General features: G+C 43.0%; 1 protein-coding gene across 3 annotated transcripts in view; it reads right to left on the bottom strand.

Annotated features, from left to right (window-relative positions):
- The window catches only part of TTC21A (tetratricopeptide repeat domain 21A), a 102,818-nt gene that overhangs the window by 57,799 nt on the left and 22,846 nt on the right, over nt 1-22,173 (bottom strand). For all 3 annotated transcript variants that reach the window (XM_053266319.1, XM_053266320.1, XM_053266322.1), the window contains 8 exons: nt 19,720-19,804; nt 17,774-17,872; nt 17,258-17,453; nt 14,458-14,555; nt 13,459-13,659; nt 11,538-11,667; nt 5,591-5,748; nt 2,623-2,832 (listed from right to left, as the gene is read on the bottom strand). In XM_053266319.1, the coding sequence (XP_053122294.1) occupies nt 2,623-2,832; nt 5,591-5,748; nt 11,538-11,667; nt 13,459-13,659; nt 14,458-14,555; nt 17,258-17,453; nt 17,774-17,872; nt 19,720-19,804 (1,177 nt within the window). The remainder of the gene's footprint in view (nt 1-2,622; nt 2,833-5,590; nt 5,749-11,537; nt 11,668-13,458; nt 13,660-14,457; nt 14,556-17,257; nt 17,454-17,773; nt 17,873-19,719; nt 19,805-22,173) is intronic.

The following is a 22,173-nucleotide window of genomic DNA, read 5'->3' as shown; positions in this document are numbered from 1 at the left end:
ATGTTGAAACATGGGCAATATGAAGTGGCACTTAGCAGACACATTAAGAGACTGTTGCAGAGCATAATCTGGAAAATGCTCAGATGAGCTGTTTGTGTTGGAATGGCCTGGCCACTCCTCGTTCACTTCTCCTTTACAGGGTATCCATACAACAACAGCATCAATAGGACCTTGGCAATGCAATGATGTAATGCTGCTAACTTGTTCCTCACCCATCTCTTCCCAGACTGCAGAAAATCTCATTCTTTGGGAAAGGACAGAACAGCAGGGCACTCTTCTCAGGTGTAGCCACTTTAGCACTATTGTTTCTGTCTTTAAGAGGTGTAGTTTGATGTGTGCATTGATGTTTTGGAGGCCAAGCCCTATTGTCATTCTTTGCACTTCCTCCTTCAGAAACACTGGCTGAGCAAGTTTACAGAAATGCCTGGCTTTTAATTTTACTGTAAATCAAACAAACTGACTTCTTTCTCCTTTTCCTACTTTCATCCCCCCCGCCCCAATTATTAATAAAGAAGTAATTCTAGCTGTCAGGAGAAAGGGATGATGGGGCAGGAAGAGAGGCAAGTCCAATAAATTATTAATTCGGGAGCCATGTTAAGAAGAGAACTTCACTGAGGAGGAGGGGACAACATTGCCCATCTGATATGTCACACCCACTGTGTGGATAGAACATAATGGGATGTACACACAAAATAAAGTGCTATATAGCCAGGGGTAGATTGTTCAGTTGCAATTTCAGATGCAACAGTAAAAACAACAATTGGATAGAGCTAAGAGCTCTCTGTCTCAAAGCACTCAAGAACTCTAGTAAAGGTATTACTCTCAGAAATGATACTATTGATGATGACTTTATTCAATTTGTTTATGTTGGTGAGTGTGCTAAGTGACAGTCCAGGAGGGGAGGGTGTTCTAGCAATAGCAATAGCAATAGCAATAGCACTTACATTTATATACCGCTCTATAGTCGGAGCTCTCTAAGCGGTTTACAATGATTTTAGCATATTGCCCCCAACATTCTGGGTACTCATTTTACCGACCTCGGAAGGATGGAAGGCTGAGTCAACCTTGAGCCCCTGGTCAGGATTGAACTTGTAAGCTTCTGGTTACAGGGCGGCAGTTTTACCACTGCGCCACCAGGGGCTCATACATCACCATTTGCTCCTCCCCTTCTGGGTCTGCTTCTCCCAACTGGGAGCAGCAGCCATTGCCAAAGGCCTCTCCCAGCTCTTCCTCCGGACTGCCCTGCTCTGCTATTCCAGCTCCACAAAATGGTCGATTTGAATTTGTAAATAAACCAAACATTACAAAGACAAATACTAGGAAGACTTCAGGCATCTCTCTTCCAAAGAAAGCCAGAATCCGAGTAGTCCAATGCCCCTGGAATGTTTCACTGCTTAAGAAAACGGGGGAGGGCACATGGCATTTTTTTCCATGGACCCTTGCCTCCATGTTTCACCCCTTCTTCCATTGTTTCACCTGTGTTTATTTACAGATTGGAAGCCACTTGTGGCATAGACCTTCCTCTTGTATTTTGCAAAGTGCTATGCACATAGATAGCACTACATACATAAATGATAACCATTAATAATCCTACAGGAGGGCCTCAGACTTGTACCAATTGGTTCCCCAAAACTGTGTCTTAAGGCAAAACTTCCAAACTTGGAACCTACTTTTCCATAAGAAACCATGGCGGTTTGGTTTCTGAACCAAGGCTGGGAAAACCTTTTTTTCTCCTCCTGTCAAAGCTGGTGGCATCAGTCACAGACGTACAGACAATCAGCAGACCAATTTCCGATTCTCCGCCATCAATTGTTCACCCTTGCCACCCACCTCCTTCCCAGCCTTTCTGGCTCCTTCTCACTTTTTTGTGGAAGGTAGGGAGGCAACCGGGTAGCTTGCCTCAGTCTTCTCCTTCTCCTTAGCAACAAACAAAGAAGGAAGGAGGGTGGACAAGAAGGGGCATGTGGACTGGGAGCAGGCCAAGCTGCCTCCCTCTCATCATCACAGCACAGCAGCGATGCTTGGAGGAACGGAAGTCTGGAGGAGGAGATGGCAGGGGCAGTCCTCCTGGATGGGTGAGTCAGTCAGTCCTTCTGCAGCCAGGTGCAGCAGCAGCTGTCGCCACCAGGATCGTGGGTCTTGATGACCATGTAAGCCTGAGCCACCACTGCTACCTTCTTCTCCTCAAGCCCACACACCAGCAGCCATCTAGTGGAGCCTCCACTTCTACAGCGAGTGTTCTAAAGGTGGCAATTTACAAATGTCTTAAGTGCTGTTTGTCTTAATTTGGAGCATTTAAGCTGAGGACTCCCTGTACTTTCTTGTAGCCTGCATTCCTTTATTTATTTATTTGATTTCTATACCACCCTTCCAAAAATGGCTCAGGGTGGTTTACATTGCCTATTTGGTCTGAATAAGGTTGTAAAGCCTGATTCTACATTCTATAGCACTCATTTCCACAAAATAATAATCTCTTCAAAAGACATTTAAAGGCTCATGGTTATTAATGATTCATTTTTGACAAGTTTACTTTTGTTCATCTAACTACAAAAGGCCTTGCTTCCTTGTAAAATTATTGACATTTGATTTAACCATGGAGATTGATATTATCAGGCTTCTTACCAGTTCCCCGTTGAGTCGAAGACCTTTGGCAAGTTCTAGATAGATGGAAACTTGTTCACTTGTTGTTATTCGGGGCCCCTGGCTTTTCTTAGCCTCTTTCATCTGTGGTAAACTGATAAGCATTTTTAAAATTTTAATGGCTTCAGGATACTCCCCAGATTTATTCAGCGCTCTGGCCTTGATGAAATGATACATTGGATAATCACGAAGCTGGCAAAAATATTAAAGTATGACATTATCAGGTAATCAGGAGTGTGTGATTCCTCCATTAAATCAGCTTGACCGGTTACCAATTTGTTTCTGGGACCAATTCAAAGGGCTGATTTTTAAAGCTGTTTGTGGTTTTGGACCAGGGTCCCTAAAGGACCACCTTCTTCTGTACAAGCCTGCCCGACTACTGAGATCTTCTATGGAGCTCCATTTCCCACTGATCTAAGATGTGTTTGGTTTTATATGGGAGATGCGTTCTGGTGGCCATGTCTCAGTTGGGAAGCTCCCTACCAAGGGAGGCCTGTGGTGCCTCTTCTCCATTGGCTGCCTGCCATCAGACAAAGATCTTCCTTTTCAAACAGGCTTTTGCCTTACCAGTGTCTTTTCTTCTTCTGGTGTTGGCTGTTTGATATTGCAGTTTAGACTATTCTTTATCTACTGGCCCTGTCTTTGGTTTTGAGATTGTTTGAAATGCTTTATATGTTGGGAGTTATAGTCAACAACTGGGAACCCCTTTTACAGGGAACACAGTAAATCACCATCATGATTATTGTTTTGTGAAAGTATTTGAGAGAGAGAGAGAGAGAGAGAGAGAGTAGTGGGATATAAGGAGAGCAGATCTCCTGCCTTTTCTACTTATGCAGAAGAGGTAATTTGAAAGGAGCAAAGTTTTGTATCCTTCCAAGGGTGAAAAGCTGCCTTCATTAGCCAAAATGTCCCCTTCTATGCAACTATTTAAAAATAGAGGTTCACTGTAGGGATGTGCACAAATCGATTTTTTTTATTTGAGTTGTGCCCAAATTGAATCACCCCTGATTTGTTTTGTGTCCAAATCTGTCCCCCTGAATCACCCCAAATTTTATTTGGATTTCATTTGATTTGGATTGATTCAGGCCACTTATAAAGGTCCTAAGGGCCCCAAATTTGTGTGGTGGGTAGGCTCCCATGGGTGCCACCTACCAGCCATATTTCCAGGCAGTGGGGCACTTGATTGATTTTTAATTATTTCTTTAGGTTTTTACTGATTTTGTATATTTCTGCCAAAAGAAATAATGGGGATTTGAAGTTGCCCTATCCTAACCCTAACATGGACCCCAGCTTGCTTTCTTTTCTTTTTTTTTTTTAAAGCTAAGCTCTAGCCCTTGTAGAAGATGAGTTATGGACCAAAATGTGCAGTCACTATATTTCAAGTGTTTAGATTCTTTGGTATAAAATAACTTTTCATCATAATGAATCCCTATGAGGATTCATTGCACATCTTCATTTCTTCTGTTCATTTTAACTGTCATTGGACAGTGCCAACTGTCAATTGCCATGTGCCAACTACACTCTCCACCTGCAAGGTAGTTGGGTACTGAGTTTATTTTTTAGGAATCTTGAAGTGTTAAGATTCTTTGGTGTCTAATAACTTTTCCTCATAATGAATCCCTTGAGGATTCGTTATATGCCTTCATTTCTTCTGTTCATTTTGACTGTCATTGGACAGTGCCAACTGTCAATTGCCATGTGCCAACTACACCCCCCACTTGCAAGGTAGTGGAGTATTCAGTTTATTTTTTTAGGAATCTTGAAGTGTTAAGATTCTTTGGTGTCTAATTACTTCCTCATAATGAATCTCTATGAGGATTCATTATATGCCTTCATTCCTTCTGTTCATTTTGACATCATTGGACAGTGCCAAATGTCAACTGCCATGTGGCAACCCCCCCCCCCAACACACACACACACTGGGGTATTCAGTTTATTTTTTAGGAATTTTTGAAGTGTTTAGATTCTTTGGTGTCTTCATTACACACCTTCATTTCTTCTGTTCATTGCTTTGCAGTGTGTGTGTGTGTGTGTGTGTGTGTGATTAGTGGCATTCCGTATGCCACCTAACCCCCAACCCGCAAACCACTGGGTACTCAGTTTATATTTTAGGAATTTTTGAGGTGTTTAGACTCTTTAGTGTGTAATGAATCCTCATAGGGATTCATTATGAGTAAAGGTTATTAGACACCAAAGAGTCTAAACACTTGAAAAAATTCCTAGAACATAAACTGAGTAGTACCCCACTGCACTGCAGGTGGGAGGGGGGTGTAGTTGACACATGGCACTTGACGGTTGGCAATGTCCAAAGACAGTCCAAATGAATAGAAGAAATGAAGGTGAGTAATGAAACCTTATAGGAATACATTGAGGAAAAGTTATTATACACCAAATAATCCAAACACTTGAATGTGACCACAGATTTTGCTCCATAACTCCACTTCTACAGGGCTTAGCTTTTTAAAAATGAAAGCTGGGAATCTGGGAAAATTGATAGGAGGAATCCGAATCTCAAACTGATTAGAATCTGGCACGATTCAGTTTGGACCCAAATCTAGTCGATGGACCACAGGAGCTATTTGTTCTGTCTCCAAATCATCTGAATCAGTCAGATTTGGGTACAAATTTATTTGTATTCGAATTGATTTGTATTCCTAGTTTACTGTTCTCTTTGGCATCTGGTCACCTTAGTGCCCAGTGGCAGCACCAAAACAAACATACTGGGATGGGAGCAAAAAAGCTCTCTTTTTGGTAGGGGAAGCTCTGCCCACATTTTTTTATTTCAAAAAGAAAGGATGCTATATTGAACACTAATGATCCCAGCCTGAACATAGTTTTTTCTGAAATAAGAACTATTGATATTGATGGAGTTCTTTTTCAATAAAGAGGGGGACACTGTTCTTACAAGTACTGATTGTGCACAGCTTTTAAAATATTTCTTCAACCTCACCTGAAAATTGTAGCTGACTCCTATTTCTAGTGACAGGGAACATTCTTTGATGTTTCCTTGAGAGAGGTGGATCTCAGCCATAAGAAGACTGGCATCTGTTGATGTGGGGTCCAACTCTAAACAACGTTGCAGAGTACCCTGAGCAGTTTCCAATTCTCCTGCAAAATATCCAGGATGTTTTCTTCTTGGCATTCCCTTTCTAGAATGTTCTTAAACCATCATTCTCAAAGTCTAATGCAGGCCTCCTTGAGCAAGTAGGGCAATTTGTTAACTGGACCACTATGTACCCAATGATTTTGTTAAGGTGAAGACAAATTTAACAGTTTTAGAATAGCAATGCTGGTCTGGAAGTCCCCTTACCATGTTCATTTCAAACCTGTTCCTCACCAGGGGCATACATCAATAAACTAGTTATGCAAGTTTGCAGCATGGTTCAGCTAGAACTGGGCAAAAACCCAGAGATAGAGAGTATAAACAAGTTGCTTACCCAGAACATATGATCTCTGTGGGGATCCATGGTCACTCACAACTGGGTCTTTTGTGCCCACTCAGGAGACCTGTGGAGGAATCTATAGCTCCAATTAGGTGCTATCAAGCCCTTTAAGGCATAGGGATTCTAGAGCCTATAAAGCAGGCCGTAGAGAGCCTCCCTCTTCGGTTCCTGAATCAGCCACTACAAAGGGACTGACAACATCTAGAGAAGACACCAAGGAAAAAACTACAAGCAGCACAACATATAGAGAAGATTAACTGATTGATTGATTAAGTGCCATCAAGACGGTGTCGACTCTTAGCGACCACATAGATAGATTCTCTCCAGGATGATCTGTCTTCAACTTGGCCTTTCATGTCTCTCAGTGGTGCATTCATTGCTGTCATAATCGAGTTTATCTACTTTGCTGCTGGTCGTCCTATTCTTCTCTTGCCTTCAACTTTCCCCAGCATTATAGACTTCTCAATGGAGCTGGGTCTTCACATAATGTGTCCGAAGTATGATAGTTTGAGCCTGGTCAATTGTGCCTCCAGTGAAAAGTCTGTTTTGATTTGTTCTATGATTGTTTTCCTGGCTGTCCATGTATCCTCAAAAGTCTTCTCCAGCATTAAAGTTCAAAAGCGTCAATGCTTTTTCTATCTTGCTTCTTCAAAGTCCAGCTTTCGCATCCATAGAGTGTCATGGGGAAAACCATTGTCCAAACGATTCTAATCTTTGTAGGTGTAGACACGTCACGGCATCTAAATATCCTTTATTCTTGCTTTCATTGCAACCCTACCAAGTGCTAGTCTGTGGAGTATTTCTTGACTGCTGGATCCTTTACTGTTGACGGTTAAGATTGATGTCCGAATTGATGTCCTCAGAGATGTCCGAATCTGGGACAGACAAATCTGTAGATTCATTATCCGTGCGCGGGGCCTCGGTTCCATCGGCAGGGTAGGATCCCTAGTATGCACCAGCTCCAGAGGGACCACAGGTGGTTCTGGAATAGGAGGAGGTGCCCTCGGGACTAGTGGCACTGGCCTTGAGGGATTTCTAGGTATAGTAGGACACTTGAACAGGTCATTGGCACTGCTGGTAGGGGAATGGATAGAGTACCCCTAAGTTTCATCGACTTCCACAGTCTGTACTCCTCAGAATTGTAGGGAAGTCCAGGCGAACCATAAAAGAGAATGAGATCTGAAACGCTCCCTCGCATGGAGATGGACAGAGACAAAAGCACTAGAAGAACTGTAATAATTCAGAGGATATACTGGGAGATATGGTGCAAAGTAATGGTAGTGTTACTGCCCTGGCATGGAAGAGGAATACAGGGGCATCCCCCTTGCTGGAGTGCCTGAGGCAGTCTTAGGTATAGGAAGAGGAGATCCGGAGTCAACATTGTCTAGGCTTGAGAGAAAATGAAGCCTTTAAAGGTAGTATTAGATGGTGTGGAGTTAGCTGATCCCAGCATTTTTTCCTATCTCTTGTCTGAGCAAGGGGGATAAAGTGGGTGACTCTTTGGCAGGAGTATTCCCTCTTGGCATCTGACGAGGGGACAGCCGAACAGGTGATTGAGTTGGTGAGATGACAATGCGTGAAGGAGATCGTGAATGAGCTGGTGACAGAACTGGCAGAAGAGATTTTGGACAACATCAGCTTGAAATGCAGGCATCGAGGATGACGTCGATATTGGAGCCGTTGACGTTGAGGCAGTAATCTTTGAAGGCTGTTGCAGGCACTGGCATCGGCAGAGTCCTCGGCACTGAGGACATTGAAGCCAGATTTTTTGTCATCGGAGAGCTCCTTTTGGTGTCGACGGCAGGCTCGGAGTCCCAGGGCGCAAAATATTTTCTTAGAGAGAAGCTTTTAAATATAGCTCACTACTGAGGCGGATTTCTTTTTGAAAGAAAGACAAACTTTGCAGGTGCTTGTGTTATGACCAACACTTAGACATATAAGGCAGTCCTCATGGCCATTCGAAGAAGGCATGGTGCCTCTGCATGTAGCATGACGTTTGAAAGTCTTTGGAGAAGACATAATTGGGGTCAAAACAGTATGAGTCAGCCAAAAAACAGAGAAAAACTTTCAAAACCAGAGGAGCTTAAAGAGAATGTCCTTAAACCAGTCCGAGGTCACAAGTTTGGAGGGGAAAACACCAGAGAGTTGTCAGTCAATCCAAGTCAAAAACATAGAGGAAAAAACAGAGAGAATAGAGTAGTCAAAAGCAGTCTGAGTCAAGCCGAAAAAGCAATTGAAAATATCTATCTTACTGTCTTCACAGGAATGAGCGAAAAGGAGCAGATCCTTCATGAGGCAGCACAAGCGGCAGACAAGAAGGAACTGAAGAGGGAGGTGCTCTGCAATCTGTTTTATAGGCTCCGGTATCCCTACACCTTAAAGGGAGCTATAATCGGAGCTATAGATTCCTCTGCGTGACTCCTGCACAGGTGCAGAAGACCAAGTTGTGAGGGACCATGAATTCCTACAGAGATCAATAGGTTAGCACCTCTGATATAACCAGGAAAGACACCTCCTCTAATTCCTCAAGCAGTTTTGCAATTGTTTTCCAAATTGTTTTCCAAATGTTTTCATCTTTAATAAGATGAAAGATGAACAAAAGCTGAAGCACTATTTGATTTGCTGGTATATATCTCTGCCATGCAAATTGCAAAGCTAGGCTCACGCTGTGGGTGAAGAATCTACTGTGAGTGCTGTATAAATTCTACATCTGTAGAACACCCTTAATGTGTCTTGAATGGGGCTTGAAATATGTACTCTTCCTTGCCCTCACACATTACTGCCAAGTGAATGGCTATGTGAGCTGATTATTAGTGAGGAAGAGGAGGACCTTTCATTTATGAGATTTTGAATACTTGGGATTGCTGCTTTGGGAACTGTAAAATTCATTGCACATCTCCAACCTCCCTTCCCTTTGTCTTTGATGTGCCTAGCCCCAGGTTGAGGATCAGAGTGAGCACCATCAGCCATCTTATCTTCATAGCTTATAAGGAGGCTTAACAGACTTTAACTGACATACATTTCAATCACACATTCATACTTTTTGAAGCAAATTTAGTGGAAATCAGTGAGACTGGAGCTCATTCAGGAGTCTAAAATCCTATTTCTTTCTTCTTCATTTAGACCCCTTTTAAAAGAGAGCACGGTTGTATTATGTGGTACCAAGCAATGCCCTCCTTCCCAGAATGCCTCTCCCTACCACAGAGGACTACTGCTACCATAGCAAGCAGAGCAAATAAGAACTTGAGGAATTCACCAAACGTTGTTTTCCTTTCAGAAAACGTACTTCTGCCCATAAAACATGTGCACAACAGAGAGTTCTTCAATAACCTCTACAGAAGTACTGAACACTAATTGCCACTGTTCATCACTAAATGCTTCGAAATGCACGAAGCCCTATTTCTATGACATGTACAGAATTAAGTGGAAGGAAAACACTATGGCCCCTGGTGGCGCAGTGGTAAAACTGCCGCCCTGTAACCAGAAGGTTACAAGTTCGATCTTGACCAGGGGCTCAAGGTTGACCCAGCCTTCCATCCTTCCGAGTTCGGTAAAATGAGTACCCAGAATGTTGGGGGCAATATGCTAAATCATTGTAAACTGCTTAGAGAGCTCCGGCTATAAAGCGGTATATAAGTGTAAGTGCTATTGCTATTGCTAAATATGATTTTTTTTATTTTAGATGATTCAATCTATGTCACATATATGCTTTTCTCGTCTCCCAGTGAAGTGTGAAATCATGAAGGGTGAGAAATGGGAAAGTTGGGCAGGATACCAATGGTAGAGGCACCTGGCATTTGCTCCAAATCATGGCTGGAGGGACTGTCAGAAGGAATCCTGCCTTCTCATCAGCCCCGTAAAACTGCCAGGGTCTGCTCCTAAGGAAAATCCCCAGCAGAAGAGCAGTGTCCAAGTTGCGTAAGCCTTCAGCCAGCTACAGACAGATCTTCCCTGGCTTCAGCCAAACAAAGCTCCTGCAAAGGACTTGGCACCAAAAATGATGGGAGGGGGTGAGCTTATACATTTTCCCCTCTTGTCTGAACGCAGCATGGGGACTAAACCAGCCTAGGATTCAAGTGATGAAGCTATGTTCATCACCTGTGCACAAAAACATCCTGCAACAGCCTTGAGGGCAAAGCCCCCCAAATGTCTACCCTTTGGCCCCAAATCCATTATGGAGACTATTATGGGATATGGCATACTAACCAGTGTACAAGCACTCTCCTAAAAAGGAACTTTGGACTTGCTACAAATGTTTCTTTTCTTCAGCAGATGGAAGATATTGTGAGATGGGTTATTTCTCCCAATCACTACACAGGCAGGGCCATGTCAATCATGTCACTCTTACACTTTCTGATTTTAGTCAAGGGAAATCCCTTGGAGACACAACCATCCCTAACCTATCTCTCAAGCAGCAAGGTCACCTGAGACAGGCATTAGTTTGTACAACCAATAATTAAAGCAGGAATTAAAACCAAGTATTGGCCAGTTAAATGTGGCAGAAAATCAGATATAAGGCTGAGTAATTAAGACAGAAAATCAATTAGGTTGAGGCAGAAATTAATTAATTAATTAAGTCAATAAGGCCAATACCAATATATTAAATCTGCAGTGGCAATTAAGAAAAGCAGGAAGCAAAAAATCATATATAGGTCCATTAATTGTAGCAACAGAAAATCTCAGGTAAAACATCAATTCATGAAATAAGTTCAATACATGGGTGCAGCGTCCATTGGACAATGGGGTGCAAATGTCCCTGGGCCTGGAGAGTCAAGGGGCCCACCAGGGCCCCACAACCCCATCCCTGCACTGCCACCCGACCTGTGCCGCCCCCCACCTACTGAGAAGTTTGCCAGCCAGCTGAGAAGGCTGCCAGCCTGCCTGCCAGCCCACTGAGAAATCTGCCCAGCAGCCTGCCGAGAAGACCGCCTGCTTGCCAGCATGGTTAAGTAGAGGAGGCAGTGCAGCGGGGCGAGGCTTAGAAGCAGCCCCCACCCCCACAACTATGTCCCTTGGCCGCCGGGATGCTCCCTACACCACTGGTTCAATATGAATGCAACAGGCTTCCCTTCCTATCCTAGTGATCAAATCTGGGGAAGGGATAGGTAGAAAATCCTACATTTATAGAAATGAAAAAAGGAACAGGAGCTCCAAAGACTCTGTTTCTGTGGAGCGGGCAAGACCCGAACTCTGGCGAGACCTCTTTCCAAAGGTCAAAAGGGCTGCAATGATTGCCATGACCCTCCCTGCAGAGTGAGAGTGGGAGGAGTAACCCAGCTCACGATATCTACCTTCACTGAGAAGGAATATTTCATCTCTGTATCTTTTCATCTCAAACCTTTATTGAGTTTATCAACATTTCCCAAAACTTTTAACTGAAGATTACTAATAACTAAAATTTATTAGCATTTAAAAAACAAATTCCTTGTAGTAATCGATCAGATCTCAACTTGCCTGATAAATATTTAACCTGTGCCATTAGAAAAAGAGGTTCTATCATCCCAGGAGCTGCTTTCACAATGGGATTCAAAATTATAGTTGCTTGCTTCAGAAGAGAGGATAAAACTTGACCAGGTAACCGAGGCTGCAAGAAATATTTTCCAGAAATATAAAATACAGAATAAAATACACTTGTTTATTCTGTTTCCACTTTTAGTCTGGAAAACATGCTATTCATAAGACAAAATCTGGCTACCTTGTGCATAAGATTTCCAAGATTATGACAGATTATGGAAACATTTATAAACTACATCATCATTATTCAAAACAGAACAGAGAAGGAATGAATAGATGAATAATAATGTATAAAGAATACTGTTACAAAAATGCTGTTGTGATGTCTCAAGTGAAGAGCTAATCCTTTTAAGCCCTACATGGCTTGGGAACGGGGTACATGTCAGACCAAATTCATGCATATGAACCTGCCAGGGCCCTCCATTCAGCATCTCAGGCCCTGCTAATGGAAATCTATCTGGCGTGGTCTAGAGACAGGGCCTTTTTGGTTGTAGCCCCTCAACTTTGGAATGCCCTTCCCAAAGAGCTTTGCCATGCTCCCTCCCTCAGTGTTTTTAAGAAACAACTGAAGGCACCTCTTTTTAGAGAGGCTTTTTAATATCTCATCCTCTGCTTTTATCTGGTAGGTTTTTTTAAAGCGTTTAGCTTTTCATTGATAACTTTTAATTTCAGTTTTTAAAACTTATTTTAATTGTGGTTTTAGTCTGCTCTTTTAACATTTTTTACCTTATTAATTTTTTATTCTATATTGTATCTATTTTATTAATGCTGTAAGCCGCCCCAAGCAGAAGTGCACTGAAGGAGTGGGGTATAAATGCTTTTAAATGAATGAATGAATAAATAACTAATTATTAATACTAAATAATCTTGACATTTCTGAATCTCCAAAAATGTTCCTCAGTGGTACTGAAGGTTACAAATATGGCTTCTTAAACTGAGGTTCTGAGGCTGTGGCTGCTAATGATGACACATACCGCAGCTGCTTTGGTGGCAGACAGAAAAACTTTAGCAGCTGGAATTTCACAAGCAAAAGAGATGTAATGATCCCTGAGTCTGACTCCTCCTCATCTGAGATGGACCTTGAGCCTGACCCCGCTTCAGCCAAGGCAGACCCCAAGCCTGAGATAGACTCCGAAGACCAGGCTGAAGAAGTGGACAAGAGAATCCCCTGCTCCAGAACTTAGGGGACCCTGTACCTCTGGAATCTCCCCTTCATCCTGAGGATGCAACTTTGCCCACTTCCTCCTCCTCCAGCTCAGAGGAAGAAGCTGCAGCCATGCCACAGCTATGTCGCAGCCTGTGACTGAGGGAGAAGGAGCAGCCACTTTAAGACTGCCACACTTGAGACCAGGGGGCATGGCCAGGATAGGATTCACTTCCCTTGAAAAGGGCTCTGTCTACTGCAAGTGCTTGCTGCAGCAACATCGTTGCCTAAGTTTGTAGCCTGTTCCTTGCCCTGCTCTTGTGTAGACCTGGTCTCCCGGCTCCTGACCTTGGCTTGACTAGACCTGATTTCCCATTCCTCCTGTGTAGACCTGACTTCCTGGCTTCTGACTTTAACTTCTGCCTAGCTCCCCTGATGAGTCCTCACACTGCTTGGCCCCACAAGAGTCAGACTTCTGAATGTTTGCAGCTGGCTGGCAAAGGGAGCCTGGGAAAACTACACATTTTGTCTGCTGTTTGTTTACACAAGAACTGATGTTTTAGGCTAGCTCTGTCTGTCCAGGTCCTGCCTGCTCAATTTGTACATAGACAAATATTAGAGCCCAAGTCCTCACAAGCAACCTGATCCTGGAAATGGCTGTCCCCTGAAACTTCCCACTGTTTGGAGAAGCAGAGAGCACAATACAATATTTCCCACCTGCTTGGGACAGAAGACCAAATACTCCTTCACTATTTCAATCAAAAACATGGGGTTGAGCTTTTCATAGTATTCAATGCTCAGAGGAAGGCCATGCAAAGCGGAAAAATGAAGTTCTGCAGCTTCATTGAGAAGGGCACTGGCGCTCTTCTCATTCTTCTTTGTCCTTGAAGCAATCATAGCCTGAAGGTAAGCTAGGACCTGTGAAACAGAGATGGCTAAATTTTACTGAACTGAAGACTTCTTTTTTAATTAACCCATAGTTTCCTTTTGGGTTTATACCCTCAAGGCCCAGAGCAGATGGACAAATAAACCAGACTTTAGACGGTGGGAGCTCAGAATCAGTCCCTCCCTTCCCCTTAATGCATAAACAAACCACTCACCTCTTCAACCAGTGTTATATTAATTCCTATCTCACTCGGCAACAAAAAGCTACTGAGAGATGTCAGAATTCAGAGTCTCCTAATATACTGGCTGAGTGGCAGATTTCCCATAAAGGGAAGGGGCCCTCTGTAGCTAATGATTAGAACAAAGCCATTCTCTGCCCTGCTAGTTAGAGCATTCCAGTTCTTCCTCTCAGCAGCATACCTTTCGGTGCAAACTGATCTGCCATGCCAATACAAGACGAGATGTGCTTTAGCAGTAGCAATTGGGAAGTGGGGGTAATGGCAAGGCTTTGAATGTAGCCAGCATGAAACCAGTTGCAAGTTACAGCAGCAAGGGCTGCTGCTTCAGTAAAATGTGAAGTGACTTGGGATGGATGGGGGTGAAACAAGCAGCTTTCTTTGATCAATTTGTCAGCAGCTGACCTTTTCTAACATTTTTGGAACCTAGCAACATTATTGCAGCTGAGTGGAAATTGACAGTGGAGGAGGCAACAGTAACCATTACCTGAAGAAACACACCATGACATGGTTGTCAGTCCCAAGCTTAGAGTATGTGCATGAATTTAAACAAACAAACAAACAAAAAAATCAAAGAAAATAAGTGTAACCTAACTGAAGATTTTCCAATGGACTGCTGAACTTCCTTGAGGAATTCCAGTTGTTGCTCTGCTTCTTCTAGTTTCCCTCCCAGCACCAAGCACCAAATAATGCCTGCAAAGTAATTGCGCCAATAGCAATACATTTAATTTTCAACAACAGGGCAAAAATATACCTTAAATTATAAAGACATGTTTTTACTTCTAAATCAGTTGCCAAACTTTGTTCCACAGTACAGTCCATACTAAAGCACCAACCAGAGTGGGATAGAGCTGCATCACTTGCCTAGATGCTGATGCTGCTTTAACTGCATGATCTCTTTCTTTGTGCTGCTGTAGCTAACATGACCAGCATACCCTATGAATGGCCACTTCTGGTAACATGCAACTTAAGAGCAGATCCTAGCCTAGATCTGAATCACTTGTGACCAGTGTTCCCTCTAACAGGGATTCCCAGGTGTTGTTGACTACAACTCCCAGAATCCCCAGCTGCAATGGCTTTTGCTTGGGGATTATGGGAGTTGTAGTCAACAATAGCCAGCGTGGTGTAGTGTGCTGGACTAGGACCGGGGAGACACGAGTTCAAATCCCCATTCAGCCATGGTACTAGCTGGGTGACTCTGGGCCAGTCACTTCTCTCTCAGCCTAACCTACTTCACAGGGTTGTTGTGAGGAGAAACTCAAGTATATAGTACACTGCTCTGGGCTCCTTGGAGGAAGAGCGGAATATAAATGTAATAAATAAATAATAAATAATAAATAAATATCTGGAAATCCCTGTTAGAGGGAACACTGCTTGTGACCCTCCCAGTTAAATGCAGACAATCAGCCATGCACGCACGATGGCCCACTAGAAGCTTCATAAACCTATTTTTGCTGTCTGCTAAGTAATTGCAGGGGTGTGTGTGTGTGTTTGGGGGTGGGGTTTATCACGTGCCTGGCAGACCACGGTACTTGGTTGGAGGACTTCAACATGGGCCACATGTTGTGCAGTCTTGAGCTAGAGGCTGCTGCTAAGTTACATGTACTAGAAGTGGCCATTTTTAGGGGATGGGTGAGATGTGAGATTTCCAGAAATAATTATTGCTAGTTCACATTTCACTGTGGGGTGGATGCACAAAATGCCCCTTTGTGTATTCTGCGCACTTCAGAACATACTACTCTTGAGTGCTCCAACCACCACAATTAACGGGCTCACTGAGCATGAAGGGTGGGGCCAGAGCACCTTTGAGAAGCTTGAGAATTCTACCTGTGAGGCTACTGTACAGGTGCATTACCCAGTATTGTGAATGCACAATGGATCATGACAAAAATCTTTTACTTTGAATATTTATATACAGCTTTTCAATGAGTACACCAAGTGATTTATACAGCAAAAGGAAGGTGAACATGGTTCCCTGGCCCTAAAAGGTTCACAATCTAAAACAAACAAGCACAAGGGTGACACTAGCAAAAGCCACAGGAAAGGATGCTATGCAAGGCTGAATAGGAATAGTTAGCAGGGGCATAGTTTCCGAGAAGGTGTGACACCCCCCGGCCTAGTAGGGGTGTAGCAAGGTTACAGTGGGCCCTGGGACAAGAAATGAAGGTCGACTCTTGCCCCTTCAGGCTCACCTGCTGCCTTCTCCTTCTATCAGCCAGGCTGAGAGGGGTGGGCAGAGCCTCAGCACTAGCCAGGCAGTCAGGAGGAGAGCAGAAGGGTAGGATGCTGCCTGACACTCCTCTCCTGTCCCTTCCTGGAGAGGACTTGTCTCTGTTGAAGCCAGGATGAGCCACCAGGCACCAGCAGTGATTCATCTTGTTGGAGAGGTGGGAGGGGGAGAGCCAAGAGCAAGCTGTCATTCAGTCAGCAGGCAGGGGCCAATGGACATTTGTCATCTCTTGTTCAGTTATAGCTATGCCCCTGCCCTCTAGCACACCAAGTGTTACATCCGATGTGAGAGCTCCATATGTAAGACTATATGAGGGATCCACAAGTTTAGGCTTAACACACTACCCAGCCATTATTTGTGCTTCCTGTCAATTCCTTCTCTTCCTTCAAATCCTTTTCTGGCACACAGGCAGAGGTCTTAGGAGAGAACTAAGGTCTTCTGTTACTTGCACTGGGATTTGGAGATGGTTTTTAAAAAGTGGGAGTCCTTTCCTACTGCTCTGACAGGCTTCCTGCTATTTATTTATTTATTTATTTATTTAACAAATTTCTAGACTGCCCAAAATTTATGTCTCTGGGCAGTTTGTTGCCTTCTCAAAAATGGCAGTGGAGATGAGACCTCTGGGGAGGAGGCCTGTGTGGGAGCACTCTCCACTGGCAAGCGGATTTGTAGATGCCTGCACCATATGCATAATGAACTGACTGGGGTAGGGCTGCCATATGGTAAAGAGGACAGACCTGTGCATCTGTACCTACAATATGCACAGAAGAAGGAATTTCAGCAGTTACAGCTTTTATTTCCTTTGCATGACAAGTTGTACCTGCTGAAATTTCCTCTTATTTGTATCTCTTAACAGTTCAAGAGACCTGTCATCTTTTCCACAAGGCAGCCCTAAACTGGGTGATCTTTCTCCCCTTCTTTGAGAGAAACGAATTATAAACAGGCCATTGCACATATGGCCCTATGCATAGAGTTGTCCTATCAGATGTCACTTTATGTAGATGGTAGAGGGGAGGCAGTGGCACTATGCAGAGAATCTGCATGATTCAAGCCAAGAAACTGCATGAACTAGGCCGAAAAGTTACTTGGGAATGGCTTATAGTCCAAAGGCTGAGGGCTCAGACAGAAGCTTGTTTTATGTTAATTTACATTTCTAATACATTACCTGTCAGTGAATCCACAGTGTTTTCATCCAACTCTACAGCTTTTCTATACCACACAGAAGCTTCCTTCCAGTTTCCCTGAAGGATTAGTTGATATCCAAGTTCATTTGCAAATCGTGCATCAGTGGATGTTAGTTTACCACATGAGTTTTTAATAAACTCACAAACTTCCTGCAGGACTTCATGATTTTTCCCAGACTAAGTGCAACACAATTGAAAAGAAAGGGCTACTAAGTCATATTTATGAGACACATATGTGATTTAAAAATGTCATTGCAAACAGGAACCATGTGATGCAATACAAATCTCAACAATAAATAATTTTTTTTAAAAAAAACCTAAGCATAACTTTTCTATGAAATCAGTTTGTCAGAAATTTCACATGGATATGATTAACACATTTCTTGGGATGGAAAAGAGGAACAGAACATTTCAAATGGATAAGGCACCAAGGATACAAAAGAAAATGAGTAAGAACTTAGGAAGATGGGCCATGGTAAAGAAGAACATGCCCTTACCAGTCTACTGATCACAATAATTTTTTGAAGGTGAAGTTCTGGTCTTTGAGGCTCTTTCAGCTCCAAAGCAGCAATAAATTCCCTAAGGTGATGCAATGCCTGCATTAAGAACATGAATATTATTTCATAATCAGAGACACTGACACTTCTTAGATCTGACTCCTCTGAATGCCATTTAACAACACAACTTGGGATGGCCAAGCCAGGCTGCATTTGGTTTCTGAACCTTCCAGCACATAACTGCCTGCACATTTTAAAACTTTAATCCACAACCACGAAGCCTGGAAACTTGATTTTTAAAAGGAAATTTGTTATATAGAATGATGAATTGGGCTATGAAATGCTTTGGAGGTTGAACTGGATCCAAATCAAATTGGGGCAATTTGGGCCAATTTACTTTGATTTAGATCTGATTCCGCAGCTGTCAATTTGGGCCCAAATAAATAAATTGAATAAATAATAATAAATAAATAAAAGCAAACTGGCCTATTTCAATTTAAAAATGGGGAGGACTTCAAATGTCACTGCAAGTGTCAGTGTCACTTCACAGGAACCCATGCACTTATTTGTCTGCAATTTCTCAGGTATTATACACTCAGAAAGGGCTATCATCTTAACATTTTGCATCCTATTCTGCTAAGAAATAAAAAAGTTATAAGTATGTAGTGAGTCCTCATTCTAGAATATTGTTTGCTGTCAAAACTCCAAAAACGGAATGGCAGACCTCAAACTTTAAAGTGTCACTGCACAGAAATCCCTGGACTTATTTGCTTGCAATTTGGCAGGCCATGAATGCAACGGATCACTATCCAGATTGTCCTATACCATGCTGTAGACAGGAGTCCAGAAGGGATGGGCTAGGGGAAGTATCACAGACACCACCACAGGCCATGTTGATCCAAGAGAATTCAGAGCTAGACTGAGCTCTTAAACAGCTCTGAGCTCAGGCTACCCCTCTTGGGCTCCCACTCCCTGCTTGGAGACTAGAAACCTTAAAGTGGCAGCCTTTGGGCCTTTACTCTGGCATCTCTCCTCTTTGCAATCTGATCCTGCTTAGTCTATTGCCAGCACTGATGTGCAGATATCAAAGAGTGTAGTGGTGTGGGAGAGACCAGCTCCTTGGGGGTTAAGTTTTGAGGGTGCTGCTCTGTGGGGGCTCATGCTCTCTCTCTCTCTCTCTCTTTTTTTCCAAATTCAATTTTTATTAATTTTAACAGTAGTAATATTATCATTCATTGCAAATACACACAAAAAGGTGGACTTCCCACACACATCTCTTCGTGAATCATCAACTATAAAATTTACCCTTGCTATAATAATAATTCAAAACATAAATTCAAACCCTTACAAACATAGCTAATCTACCCAACCTGCAGTTTTTTTTTTACTAAATTTCAAACCCTGCTGTAAAGTCCATAGTAGGAAAGTAATTCTTTAGATACAACAAGAATGGTTTCCAATCTTCTTTAAAACACTCCAAGTTTTGGTCTCTTATTAGTGCTGTAAGTTTTGCCATCTCCGCATATTCCAAAATTTTTATCAGCCAGTCTTCTTTTGAAGGCAGTTCATTACTCTTCCATTTCTGTGCATATATAATTCTGGCCGCCGTAGAAGTATAGGGGGGGGGCTCATGCTCTCAGGTGATTAGGGGGGCCTCCAACTCTGGAGCTCTCTCAGGTTTTGGCCTGGTGTCAGTCTGGGGCTGAATCCAATGATGATCCTGCCTCCTCAGGGTCAGACTCAGATTAGCCAGGGGCGGGGATCTTAACACATATCCCCAAGTATATGTGCTTAATGCAAAAGATACAAAAATGCAATGAGCATCACTAACAATCAGTTACTCATCATGCCACTGTGCAGACAGCTTATCACAAAAGGCCATAATTATCGTAAAAGTAATCAATCTATCTTAAATTTAAAATGTCAGGAAATATATTAACACTTACCATATTTATATTTCCAGTCATGGCAAGTTGATGTACAACAATATGTTGAAGTGCATCTATATCATTTGCTTCTCTGCTTAAGATTCTTAATAGTAAGTTGTTCAAAAATATTAAAAAGCAAAATCAGTTATAGCATATGCAATTGGATAGTAATATCTCAGCTAATATTTGTATACTGCCCAAAGACTTGCATTTTGGGTGGTATACAAATATGTTAAACAAACAAACAAAATGAATTAATTAAAAGCTACATGCTGTTACACAGTCACATTCTGACAAAATATAATGAACTGAAGGGTCAGACATTGAGGATTCATCTCATACATATACTTTTCAAAAACAATTGGGTAGTGGAACTGGTTTGCTTATGAAATCAAGGAATCTTCTTCATTGGAGGTTTAAGGAAATTAAGAATGTGACTTGAATCCTGACTGAGGAAGGATTTCTGTTTCCCCCCCCCCCTTCCTTTTTTTAGATTTATATCCTGCTCTTCCTCCGAGGAGCTCAGAGCAATGTACATGCTTATTTTTATCTTCACAACAACCCTGTGAGGTAGGTTAGGCTGAGAGATACATGACTGGCCCAGAGTCACACAGTGAGTTTTATGGTTGAATGGGGATTTGAACTCAGGTCTTCCTGGTCCTAACTGAACACTCGTAATCCAACACTACACTATGCTGGCTCTTTATGAGTTGGCACAGTCATAAAAATGGTAGACACCTTAATAAGCCAGAAGAAATTAGCAAGATTATGTGCTGCATCCTGACCCTCTATTATTGGATGGCAATTCCCTCATTTCCCCCTTAACATTGAACATTACATCTCATAAATGTTATGTTAACGTTGCTGCTGATAAATGCAGTTATGAGAGGAGGGAATTTGTGCTCAAGAAGGTGGGGGTGGGCGGGCATAAATGTGATCAAGCGATCAACCAGTATTACTTGTGAATGAGTAATACAGGTTGCTTACCTGTAACTTAAGATCTGGAAGTGATCCATTGAAGTCATAAGGAATGGGTTCTGAGCCTGCGCAGGGACCTCGCGGGCTGATTGATCAGCTCCTCGTGACGCCCCTCCCCGCCTGCACGTGCCGTGCTAAGTCGTTAAAATAGGTGGTTGGGGCGTCCATTTTCCAGTTTTTCGCAGACCGCCCAAGGTGACAATCCACAAGACGCAGTGTAATGCTGCCTTTTTCCAAGTCGTACTGCAGCGGGGATGGCCGGGAGGGGCTTATGACTACAACAGATCACTTCCAGATCTTAAGTTACAGGTAAGCAACCTGTATATCTGGATCGTGATCCGCTGTGGTCATAAGGAATGGGTGATTAGCTAGCTTTCCCTCTTGGAGGTGGGTGCAGTCAACCCTAGCTCATGCTAACACCCTTTTCAATACATTTCTCCCAAAATCTGCCTCCTTCGCCATTCTCAAATCCAATCCATAATGCTTTACGAACAGTAGCTGAGAAGACCAAGTGGCCACCATGCAAATATCCAACATCCGAATGCCGGACAGGTGGGCCGCAGATGTGGCGTATGCTCTTGTCAAGTGTGCACGTACAGTCTTTGGCAGGGCAACACCTTGGCACTTATACGCTAGGCAAATTGCCTCCACCAACCAATGTGCTAGGCGTTGTCTTGAAACAGGGCAACCCTTACATTTCCCCTTGAATCCCACAAAGAGTCTCCTTGTTCTCCTGAATTCATGAGTCTTTTGTAAATAAAATAGGAGGGCTCGTCTCACATCCAAAGAATGGAGCGCTACCTCCAAGGGTGTCTCCGCACCTTGAAAAAATGTGGGCAGTACAATCTCCTGGTTAATATGAAAATCTGTCACTATTTTCGTGCGAAATCGTGGGTCCAATCTCATGACTACTTTGTAGGGATAGATTTGGGTGTATGGTTTGTCTACTCTGAGAGCTGTTAGTTCATCAACCCTCTTTGCAGACGTAATTGCCACTAGGAAAGCTGTTTTCAATGTAAGCATTCTGAGGGGCACAGTCGCCAAGGGCTCAAATGGACTCTCTGTCACTGTCGATAACACCAAAGATAAACTCCATTGCTCTATTGCTCTTCTTCTTACAGGGGGATATAAGTTGTTTAAGCCTTTCATAAAGTGCTTGTATTCTGGATGGGAGAACACAGTTGTCCCATCCCAACCTTTGTGCTTTGCTGAAATGGCTGCCAAATGTATCTTGATAGACACATTTGCTAAGCCTTTCAATTTCAAGGTAGTCAGGTACAGCATCACATCCGAAGGGGTGGCTTGCTTGGGCCTGACACCCCCAGTCTTCATAATGGCCCCAAAACGTTTCCACTTGTTAGCATAATTCTTTTGTGTGGACTGTCTCCTACTGTTTAGTAGGATGTCCCTCATAGACCGATCCTCCAGGCTGTCATCTTTAATGTGTGAACTTCGGGGTGCAAGACTTTCCCTCGTTCTCTTTGCAACAGATCC

Source organism: Hemicordylus capensis, chromosome 6 (assembly GCF_027244095.1).
Source record: "Hemicordylus capensis ecotype Gifberg chromosome 6, rHemCap1.1.pri, whole genome shotgun sequence".
Classification (NCBI taxonomy): Eukaryota; Metazoa; Chordata; class Lepidosauria; order Squamata; family Cordylidae; genus Hemicordylus; species Hemicordylus capensis.
This window is presented reverse-complemented; position numbering and strand designations above follow the sequence as displayed.